Here is an 11,781-nt window from a genome sequence, read left to right as displayed (position 1 = left end):
GCGGGTCGGGTTGGGCGGTTGAAATTAAAAAAAATTTGATTTTAAATAGATTCAGGCGGGTGGCAGTTAAACGAATTCGGAAATATATATACATAGTTAAATGTTGTTACCCACATACGAAAAACGAGCAGGCACCTGCAGCATATGCCACAACAGAAGAAGAAAAAAAAAAGAGATGGCAACGCCGGCAGCAAACGTGGTATGCGACAAACTAAAAAAGGGAATACTAAAGACCAGGGGAAAAAAAGGCCAGAAAAGTTCAGCGTGGACTCGTTTTTATGAGGTTGTAAATCAGGATGATAGTAATGCTGGCTACGTGATTTGCAAGAGCTGCGACGCTGTTTATGTCTACGACAGTCACAAAACCGGGACATCTAACATGGTGCATCACATTTGTGCAAAACCCTGAACCTCCACAAATACCCTGAGCATGAGCAGTTTCGTCCGCCGTGATCCCAGAAGAGTGCCACAGGATGTTAAAACAAGGCTTACAGATGCATGTGTGAACGCAGCTGCCTGCAGCAGTTTGAGTGGCGCGAGCGCGCTTGGAGGTGCGCTCAGCGCGGCTCCCAGATGATTGCGCACTGGTGTGCGTCTGGGCCGTGACAGCTTGGCACGCATTGAATGTCTCTGCTGCATTTGATCAGTCTCCTTTCTTTAACAGGCAAAAGCTTTATAACCTCACTAATGCCTTGCATCGTCTATATTAGATATATAACAACGGGCGGGTGCGGTTTTGATTAAATGTTAGTTCGGGTGGATGCGGATGGTTGACGACTTTTGTGATGCGGTTGCAGATGAAATAATTGCCTATCCGCGCATCTCTAGTAGCTAGGTAAGGCATGCTTGGATGAGATCGGTGCGGAGGAAAAAGGCACTCACGGGGCAATGAGGTGAGCGTCGGAGGGCGTGACTGAGTCGTACACCAGCAGCCGGCCCCCGTGGTCCGCCACCAGCAAGCCCACGCGGAGCGCCAGCTGGAAACCGGGGGAAGCCTGGAGATGCCACGTGCAGGAAGAGTGCTGCGTGTCTGGGCCGCGGAGGGCCAAGGGGTTGCCTGACGCGACATTTTCATAGTGGTAACAGTCTTGAAAAAGAAACAGAATGTAAATTTAAATTTAAGACCTGCATGGGACCGCTTAACACCTGAAGCATGGTACGTTTGGCTAATGTTAGCACATTAAATTGGTCCATCCATCCATGCATCTTTTTCCACTTATTCAAGGTCGGGTCAGACCAACCACTTTGTCCAGCTCCTCCTGGGCGATACCGAGGCGTTGGGGTGACATAATCTCCCCAACATGTCCTCGGTCTTTCCCTTGGCCTCCTACTGGGCGGACATGCCCTAAACAGCACACCCAGGGAGGAGTCTGGGGGGCATCCGGACTAGATGCCCTAACAACCTCATCTGTCTCCTTTCGAAGTGGCTGAGCAGCGGCTCTACTCCAAGCTTCTCACCCTATCTCTAACAAAGAGCTCCGCCAGCCAACGGAGGAAACTTATTTCATCCGCTTGTACCCGTTATCTTGTCCTTTCGGTCACAACCCAAAGCTCATGACCATAGGTGAGGATAGTGTCACAATAATTGTATCTAAGTTATCACAAAACTTTGTGTTGCCATGAGTTCCCGGCGAACAGACAAAAGCTGTCTTTATGTCTTTAATCCTACCAAGCAGAAGGCTTGTAAAACTCCACTGTGTAGGATGGGAAGCAACATGAAGGTGTTCTGTTTCCTCTTCGAAGAGGAAGCATGACCAGACTCCCCTCCAGGCACCGCTTCTTTGAACTGTTTTACGACCTTATCTGTGAACTGTTTTACGACCTTTTCTTTGAACTGTTTGTAACCAAAGGCAATGGCTGTTTACGACCCCCCGTACCTTAGAAACAGCTGTTGCCATGTAATCAGGGAAAGTCCAAATAAAAGTGGAGGCGTACAATCTTTCGCCAGAGCGTGGTGAGACTGTACAAAGAGTACAGTCCAGACGTCTCTCCTCAATTGAGCCAAATGTAATTCTGTCTCTGTTTAATTCCTTGCTTCTTGTATGTTTAATAGATGTCATCAGTGTTTGAACCTGACAGATAGGAACGTAGATCGACCGGTAAACCTACTCAGTGGCCTAGTGGTTACAGTGTCCGCCCTGAGATCGGTAGGTTGTGAGTTCAAATCCCGGCCGAGTCATACCAAAGACTATAAAAATGGGACCCATTACCCTCCTGCTTGGCACTCAGCATCAAGGGTTGGAATTGGGGGTTAAATCACCAAAAACGATTCCCGGGCGCGGCACCGCTGCTGCCCACTGCTCCCCTCACCTCTCAGGGGGTGAACAAGGGGATGGGTCAAATGCAGAGGGCAAATTTCACCACACCTAGTGTGTGTGTGACAGTCATTGGTACTTTAACTTTAACTTAACTTGTGGTCTACAAAACATGTGGTGCTTTGGTCTAAATTGTGAATAGATTTAGTTTTACAGATCATCTTCGAGCCTCTTTCTGGCTATCTCTCCAGAATGCGCCGTTTTGGGGGCAATCTTGTTTACGTGCCGAAGTCTTCCTCCAAAGTTCCGTTTGACTGCATCTCCACTTCGTCAGCCATGTTGTGTTTTTGAAGCACTTCCATATGGAGTCTACTGACAGATATCTTAGAACTATACGTTACTTTGTATTAGAAATGGCAACACCGGAGAATGCATGTGCATGTACGAGCCAGTCTGCCCCACAACAAGAGGATAGAGAAAAAGAAGGTCCCTATTGACAACAATGTCGTACTACAACTGTATAAAAATGGCGGACTGGCACAAAGCTCTTTGGTTAAACGGTTTTATATATGTATGTATATATATATATATTAATCAATCAATCAATGTTTATATAGCCCTAAATCACGAGTGTCTCAAAGGGCTGCACAAGCCACAACGACATCCTCGGCTCAGATCCCACATCAGGGCAAGGAAAAACTCAACCCAATGGGACAATGAGAAACGTTGGAGGGGACCGCAGATGTGGGGACCCCCCGCCCCTGAACGACCGGTACAATGGATGTCGAGTGGATCTAACATAATATTGTGAGAGTCCAGTCCATAGTGGATCTAACATAATAGTGAGAGTCCAGTCCATAGTAGGGCCAGCAGGAGACCACCCCGAGCTGAGACAGGTCAGCAGCTCAGAGACGTCCCCAACCGATGCACAGACGAGCGGTCCGCCCCGGGTTCTGACTTTGGACAGCCAGCACTTCACCCCACCCTCCACGAAGGATAGGGGGACATCGCAGAAAAGAAACAGCAGATCAACTGGTCTAAAAGGGGGGTCTATTTAAAGGCTAGAGTATACAAATGAGTTTTAAGATGGGACTTAAATGCTTCTACTGAGGTAGCATGTCTAACTGTTACCGGGAGGGCATTCATGCGTTCGTTACGTCTCGTCTCGACTACTGTAACGTATTATTTTCGGGTCTCCCTATGTCTAGCATTAAAAGACTACAATTGGTACAAAATGCGGCTGCTAGACTTTTGACAAGAACAAGAAAGTTTGATCATATTACGCCTATACTGGCTCACCTGCACTGGCTTCCTGTGCACTTAAGATGTGACTTTAAGGTTTTACTACTTACGTATAAAATACTACACGGTCTAGCTCCGTCCTATCTTGTCGATTGCATTGTACCATATGTCCCGGCAAGAAATCTGCGTTCAAAGAACTCCGGCTTATTAGTGATTCCCAGAGCCCAAAAAAAGTCTGCGGGCTATAGAGCGTTTTCTATTCGGGCTCCAGTACTATGGAATGCCCTCCCGGTAACAGTTAGAGATGCTACCTCAGTAGAAGCATTTAAGTCCCATCTTAAAACTCATTTGTATACTCTAGCCTTTAATTAGACCCCCCTTTAGACCAGTTGATCTGCCGTTTCTTTTCTTTTCTCCTCTGCTCCCCTCTTCCTTGTGGAGGGGGGGGGCACAGGTCCGGTGGCCATGGATGAAGTGCTGGCTGTCCAGAGTCGGGACCCGGGGTGGACCGCTCGCCTGTGCATTGGCTGGGAACATTTCTGCGCTGCTGACCCGTCTTCGCTCGGGATGGTGTCCTGCTGGCCCCACTACGGACTGGACTCTTACTATTATGTTGGATCCACTATGGACTGGACTCTCACAATATTATGTCAGACCCACTCGACATCCATTGCATTCGGTCTCCCCTAGAGGGGGGGGGTTACCCACATATGCGGTCCTCTCCAAGGTTTCTCATAGTCATTCACATCGACGTCCCACTGGGGTGAGTTTTTCCTTGCCCTTATGTGGGCTTTGTACCGAGGATGTCGTTGTGGCTTGTGCAGCCCTTTGAGACACTTGTGATTTAGGGCTATATAAATAAACATTGATTGATTGATTCCAGAATACTGGAGCCCGAATAGAAAATGCTCTATAGCCCGCAGACTTTTTTTGGGCTCTGGGAATCACTAATAAGCCGGAGTTCTTTGAACGCAGATTTCTTGCCGGGACATATGGTACAATAAAATCACATACCTGCCAACTACTCCGGTTTTCCCGTAATTAGTACGGTTTTCATCAACCTATTCCGGGTTACGGTTGCAGTGATTAAAAAATACGGTTTTTCATTAATTAAAATTTTTTTTTTTTTTTAAAGTTTTATTCACGAAATCGCGTAACAACAATGACAATCGACACTGCTTCCCATAACTTCCTATCGAGCCATTCCGAATGCCATGCGCGAGGCTATTTATAGCACCGCTGCCAAGCACGAGGCACCAGTTGCCATTGTTTCCAAACGAGCGAACGATCATGGAATCAGCCGGAGAAAAATCGCATACGAGTCTTAAACCGAAAAGAAAACTGCAGTCATTCCGTGAAGAATATTCAAAAGCCTATCCGGGAATAATTTTCCGTTCCAAAAAGGGTGAAAACTACGCGAATTGCACCTTGTGCAGACCAGATTTTTCGATCGGACACGGAGGAATTAGCGATGTAAAAGACCACGTTGGGACAAAAAAACACAAGTCTAATGCCGTTGCTAGCGATACAAGTGAAAAACTTTCAACGTTTTTCGTCGCCCAAACAGATTCTTTGGATGTGATAAATGCCGAAGTTTTATTTACGAGGCAATAATTGAGCAAACAAAAAGGTAATGACACCAATGTTATCTATTGGAATTGTTTAGTACTGTTATACTGTTAAAAGTGTTTATACTATTTATGCTTTCAAGTCCAAGTTGAAGAAATCTTGTTAAATGTTGACAGCATAACTACCAAAATACAGAAGTATGTCCTTAATATTTTTGCAGTGCTATTTCTGTTGAAAAGTTAAAATGATTACATTAGAGATGTGATGTGCCACTTTTCAAGTGTCTGATGGCTTAAATTAATTTTCATTAATTTTTCATATTTTGAATTCTTTTGAAAGGCTTACAAAAAAACTACATTTGAATTGTAATTCCATGCTATTGACAGGACTATTAATTTTAATGAAGTTAGCTTACCATGTTTACAGTATGATAATTGTGATAGAAATGTGAATTTTAGGCACAGAATATTTTTTACAATTGAACAAGGCAGTAGATTATACAAGCTTGGACAGAAAGTTAATAATGACACCAATTTTTTTTTTTTATGGAATTGTTTAGTACTGTTTTACCATTTGTTTACTGTAAAAAGTGTTTATACTGTTTATACTTTCAATTAACAAAATGAAGTCTTGTGAAAGGTTGACAGGATAACTGGCATTAACTGTCAAAATAATTTCAAACTATTGAAGTTAGCTTACAGAATAAACATGTCAATCAACCCATATGATTTTTGCTGTCATATTTTTGTTTTGAAAAGTCACTGTGACTGATAGAAAAGTGATGGTTTTAGCAACATTTTAACCTGTCTGAATGCTAATAATCATTTTGCGTCGGGGGGCGAAGGAACCCCCCACCAGGACTTTGGGACGGCGTGGCGCAGTGGAAGAATGGCCGTGCGCGACCCGAGGGTCCCTGGTTCAATCCCCACCTAGTACCAACCTCGTCATGTCCGTTGTGTCCTGAGCAAGACACTTCACCCTTGCTCCTGATGGGTGCTGGTTAGCGCCTTGCATGGCAGCTCCCTCCATCAGTGTGTGAATGTGTGTGTGAATGGGTAAATGTGGAAGTAGTGTCAAAGCACTTTGAGTACCTTGAAGGTAGAAAAGCGCTATACAAGTACAACCCATTTGTCCTGGACCTACCGGGGCCTGCGGCCCTTGGACCCTGGCTACTAGGTTTTTCTGATTTCAAAAGTTGGCAGTTTTGGACTTCATTTGCAGAATAAATTGTTAAACTTCAGTTTTAATCTTCTGCTTTGTTATTCAGACAGTTGTTAGAACAAAAGAACCTGGGAGGACTTTGCCCTTGAAAAGGGAAACACTATTGAGTGAATTAACTATTTCCATCACACACACTCACCAGTAACAGACAACGAGGGAATATGGAAGCGGTATCCACTGAAGTTGTCTGGTTTTGTGTCTTCCAACACAACCAGACCCTCCTCCAGGCTGCTGGTGACCCTTCCCAAGGTGACCCTTTCAACATGGCTGCTGGGGACGGACATCAGGATCCAAAAATGAGCCACGACACTTCCCTGTCTGTACGAAACACCAAAACTAGTGATGGCTTTATGCACATATGACAGACGGTTTCTGGTTAGATACAGTTGTGGTACCCAAAGGCAAACACGGTGGTGCTGTTCAGGTAATGGCAAAGAACCGACCTCCTTAGAATCCCCTCTACCTGAAAGACAGTTTTAAAAAATAATCACCAGTCTTGCATCCAGTTATTCACCTGGCTCTTTCTCACTATGTTCTGGGCACCCTTGGCCTCCTCTTCAAAAGCAGGACTGCTCTGAGAGGACAGCTCATCAGAGAAGTTCCTGTTCAAGATGGTCAAGTAGGCTGCGTAACGCTGCAGAACGCGAGGCTCCAGCACCCAGACTCTGTACCCTGTTGGCGCGAGAGCAGGAACAGTGCCACAGTCAGGATGGCTAGACAACGGTCGCTTTTTTCTATGAACGCACCCAAGAAATACCAGGCTAGCGCCATTCCTCCGGCCAAAACCAGGATGAGAAGGATGACGAGTAAAGACACGACGCACTTGAAAGGCCGTGTCTTCCAGATGGGTAAAACCACCACGTCCTGTAGATATAAGACACTTTCAGGATGATCAAATGTTGTTGATGTCTCTCCCAACTTTCGAAGAGTCCTTCAAATGCAGCTCAAAGGACAGAAGGGTCCTAGGTTCCATTTCCACCAAACAACACTCCACACTGACAGCTAACTAAGCTGCCTTTGGGTTTTGTAATATAGGAATTGATCAGAGCTGTTTCTTTATTTTATGGAGGAATATAGTTAATCATGGATTTGGCATTCAGTGTTATTACAAAAAGTATTGATTTTGAATTGAGAACCATTTTGAATCGAATTCGAATTGAATCGAATGAAGTGGTGCCCAAAGACTCAAAGCCCTAATAGAGATACACAATTGGTTGCTAGCCACTTGTCAGTGGGGGGACTAAAGATAAATACTAGGGATGTCCGATAATATTGGACTGCCGATAATATCGGCCGATAAATGCTTTCAAATGTTTAAAAAATTATCGGTGTCGGTTTCAAAATTATCGGTATCGGTTTCAAAAAGTAAAATGTATGACTTTTTAAAACGGACGTAGGGAGAAGTACAGAGCGCCAATAAACCTTCAAGGCACTGCCTTTGCGTGCCAGCCCAGTCACGTAATATCTACGACTTTTCGCACACACAAGTGAATGCAACTGCATACTTGGTCAACAGCCATACAGGTCACACTGAGGGTGGCCGTATAAACAACTTTAACACTGTTACAAATATGCGCCACATTGTGAACCCACACCGAACAAGAATGACAAACACATTTCGGGAGAACATCCGCACCGTAACACAACATAAACACAACAGAACAAATACCCAGAACCCCTTGCAGCACTACCTCTTCCGGTACGCTACAATATACACCCCCCGCTACCCCCTAACCCCCCCACCCACCTCAACCTCCTCATGCTCTCTCAGGGAGAGCATGTCCCAAATTCCAAGCTGCTGTTTTGAGGCATGTTAAAAAAAATAATGCACTTTGTGACTTCAATAATAAATATGGCAGTGCCATGTTGGCATTTTTTTTCCATAACTTGAGTTGATTTATTTTGGAAAACCTTGTTACATTGTTTAATGCATCCAGCGGGGCATCACAACAAAATTAGGCATAATAATGTGTTAATTCCACGACTGTATATATCGGTATCGGTTGATATCGGAATCGGTAATTAAGAGTTGGACAATATTGGAATATCGGATATCGGCAAAACAGCCATTATCGGACATCTGTAATAAATGCAGTCAGCCAGAGGGGATTAACGTTTGTGATCGGCATTAAAAAGCATTCATCGGCAATGGCGTGCGAGTACTTTTTCACGAAAATCGTCTGATACTGATCAATGCCCGATCGATCGGCACATCCCCAGTACTTACCTCATATTTCAGAGGAGACTGGCTGACCTCCTGGGTCAGCTTCTCACACCTGCCGACGCCGAGCACCATGGCGTCAGTCTACATCCCGTCTTCCCCCAGAGGCCATCACGGGGTGCAAAATGTGAAAACGAGCGAGTATTTTAGCGTTTAATGTCGAGACCTTAGTTATAATTACGTGTTGTAGCGGTGTTCTCCCAGCCGAGAGCTGAGTCCGCTGGCCGACGCTGACGCCTGGCAACAGCGACACTCCCGCAGGTGTCGACGCTCCCCGATGGCAACGAAGCAGGGCTCGGATGTTTGTGCCTCGTTTTTTTCCACGACAACAAGGGACGCCAGATGTGGGTGGAAAAACAGTTTATTGTTCATTTGCAGCATCAACCATTGCAGTACGGATATGAATTCTAAACACAAATAATGCAACAGAAGTATCCCACACTTCTCTTTTGTAAAGTACATCCGTATAGCAGACAATATCCTTTGCCCTTGAGGCTTGGACAGGACAGCAACATTGTAACCACAAGCACAATAGGTCTCCTTTAAATCCGAGCGTTGAGGTAAATAACGATAATAGAATGGCTGCCATTCATAGTAGTGATACATATCGGTTTCTTAAACGTATAAAGCAGGGGTGTCCAAACTTTTTCCACTGAGGGCCACGCACTGAAAACTGTATTTTAAATTTTCAAAAACAAATACAATATATGTACTATGGAATGCCCTCCCGGTAACAGTTAGAGATGCTACCTCAGTAGAAACATTTAAGTCCCATCTCAAAACTCATTTGTATACTCTAGCTTTTGAATAGCCCCCTCTTTTTTTTTTTTAGACCAGTTGATCTGCCGTTTGTTTTCTTTTCTCCTCTGCTCCCCCCTAACCCTTGTGGAAGGGGAGACACTCAGGTCCGGTGGCCATAGATGGGGTGCTGGCTGTCCGGGGTCGGGACCCGGGGTGGACCGCTCGCCTGTATATCGGTTGGGAACATCTTTGCGCTGCTGACCCGTCTCCGCTCGGGATGGTTTCCTGCTGACCCCACTGTGGACTGGACTCTTACTGTTATGCTGGATCCACTATGGACTGTACTGTCACAATATTATGTTAGACCCACTCGACATCCATTGCATTCGGTCTCCCTAGAGGGGGGGGGGGGTTACCCACATATGCGGTCCTCTCCAAGGTTTCTCATAGTCATTCACATCGACGTCCCACTGGGGTGAGTTTTTCCTTGCTCTTATGTGGGTTCTGTACCAAGGATGTCGTTGTGGCTTGTGCAGCCCTTTGAGACACTTGTGATTTAGGGCTATATAAATAAACATTGATTGATTGATTGATTGATATTTTTTTACTTTTAGGGCTCCCCTTGTCAGGTTCAAACACTGATGACATCTAATAATCTAGACCAGTGGTTCTCAAATGGGGGTACGCGTACCCCTGGGGGTACTTGAAGGTATGCCAAGGGGTACGTGAGATTTTTTAAAAATATTCTAAAAATAGCAACAATTCAAAAATCCTTTATAAATATATTTATTGAATAATACTTCAACAAAATATGAACATAAGTTCATAAACTGAACATCAAATCAAGTAGGCTATTCCATTCATTACAATGCAACAATGCAATTTTCAGTGTTGACAGCTAGATTTTTTGTGGACGTGTTCCATAAATATTGATGTTAAAGATTTCTTTTTTTGTGAAGAAATGTTTAGAATTAAGTTCATGAATCCAGATGGATCTCTATTACAATCCGCAAAGAGGGCACTTTAAGTTGACGATTACTTCTATGTGTAGAAATCTTTATTTATAATTGAATCACTTGTTTATTTTTCAACAAGTTTTTAATTATTTTTATATCTTTTTTTCCAAATAGTTCAAGAAAGACCACTACAAATGAGCAATATTTTGCACAGTTATACAATTTAATAAATCAGAAACTGGTGACATAGTGCTGTATTTTACTTCTTTATCTCTTTTTTTCAACCAAAAATGCTTTGCTCTGATTAGGGGGTACTTGAATTAAAAACATTTTGACAGGGGGTACATCACTGAAAAAAGGTTGAGAACCACTGGTCTAGACAAGAAGCAAGGAATCATGCAGAGACAGAGTTCAATTTAGCTCATGAGAAGACACGTGTTTTGAGCTGTATTCTAGTTACAGATCCAAACTACGTTCTAAAAGTCCAGCCCGCGTGCTTCCTCTATTTATTTGGAAGGTCCCTGGTTACATCACTGAAGCCGTCGCTGAGGGAAGGGGGTAATCTCCACAACTCCAGTTAGACACAATATATGATTATAGAATAAATGGAAATGAGTTGACGCTGGTGATATCGCCTTGTCTCTGCTCTGTCTGCGTCACGGCGGTGTTCCGCCTTGGCAGTCAGCAAGCCGAGTCTGGACACAACACTGATAGAGACGACTGGCAATCTTTTGGATTGCCAGCTTTGCACAGATACAAAAATCTAACTTGAGCACAATAGCTAATAACTATAGCAGGGGTGCTCATTACGTCGATCGCGAGCTACCGGTCGATCTCGGAGGGTGTGTCAGTCGATCACCAGCCAGCCATTAAAAAAATAGTCCTAAAAATGAGCGATCATAAATCTTCACTATGACGTCACTTTCGTCACTTGATTGACATTCACGGCACCCGAGGGTCTTCTGAGATGACGCTGGCTGCTGCCAGCTCATTAAAATTACCGACTGGAAGGCGAGAAACACTTTATTTCAACAGACTCTGGCGCCGTACCTGTCGTCAAAACTCCAAAGACCGACTGCACAGTTGCACAATAAAAACGCTACTTCATCCTGCCTGCGCTACCAAAATAAGAGTCTCAGAAAGCTCGCGTGCAAAAGCTGGCAAGCTACGGAGTTTGCCGACAATGTATTTCTTGTAAAGTGTATACAAAGGAGTACGGAAGCTGGATAAATAAAATGCCAAAAACCAACCACTTTCATGTGGTATTGGACAGAAAGGAGGACTTTTTTTCTCCTCCATTCGAAAATGCGGACCTTATCAGCACTACTGTCTGATTCCTATCAATGCAAGTCATCACAATCAGGTAATACACTAACTTATATTCTTGTCTTCATGAAAGAAAGGAATCTATATGTGTTAAACATGCTTGTATTATCTTTAAACACCTTTAACTTATTAACAATATTAACTATATGTGTTAAACATGCTTGTATTATCTTTAAACACCTTTAACTTATTACCAATATTAACTATAAGTGTTAAACATGCTTGTATTATCTTTAAACACCTTTAACTT

The 11,781-nt window shown here is 44.0% G+C and overlaps 1 protein-coding gene across 1 annotated transcript in view; it reads right to left on the bottom strand.

The window, feature by feature from the left end:
• tmprss6 (transmembrane serine protease 6) overlaps positions 1 to 8,583 on the bottom strand; it is a 31,484-nt gene extending 22,901 nt beyond the window's left edge. The window contains exons 1-7 of the mRNA XM_061984460.1: positions 8,515 to 8,583; positions 7,034 to 7,151; positions 6,817 to 6,959; positions 6,683 to 6,750; positions 6,427 to 6,605; positions 1,238 to 1,345; positions 883 to 1,087 (exon numbers count right to left, since the gene is read on the bottom strand). Of these exons, the coding sequence (XP_061840444.1) occupies positions 883 to 1,087; positions 1,238 to 1,345; positions 6,427 to 6,605; positions 6,683 to 6,750; positions 6,817 to 6,959; positions 7,034 to 7,151; positions 8,515 to 8,583 (890 nt within the window). The remainder of the gene's footprint in view (positions 1 to 882; positions 1,088 to 1,237; positions 1,346 to 6,426; positions 6,606 to 6,682; positions 6,751 to 6,816; positions 6,960 to 7,033; positions 7,152 to 8,514) is intronic.
• Positions 8,584 to 11,781: the final 3,198 nt, after the last annotated feature.

The sequence above is a fragment of the Nerophis lumbriciformis genome, linkage group LG25 (assembly GCF_033978685.3).
Source record: "Nerophis lumbriciformis linkage group LG25, RoL_Nlum_v2.1, whole genome shotgun sequence".
NCBI lineage: Eukaryota > Metazoa > Chordata > Actinopteri > Syngnathiformes > Syngnathidae > Nerophis > Nerophis lumbriciformis.
The sequence above is the reverse complement of the archived record's forward strand: the minus strand, read 5'-3'. Positions and strand labels throughout refer to the sequence as shown.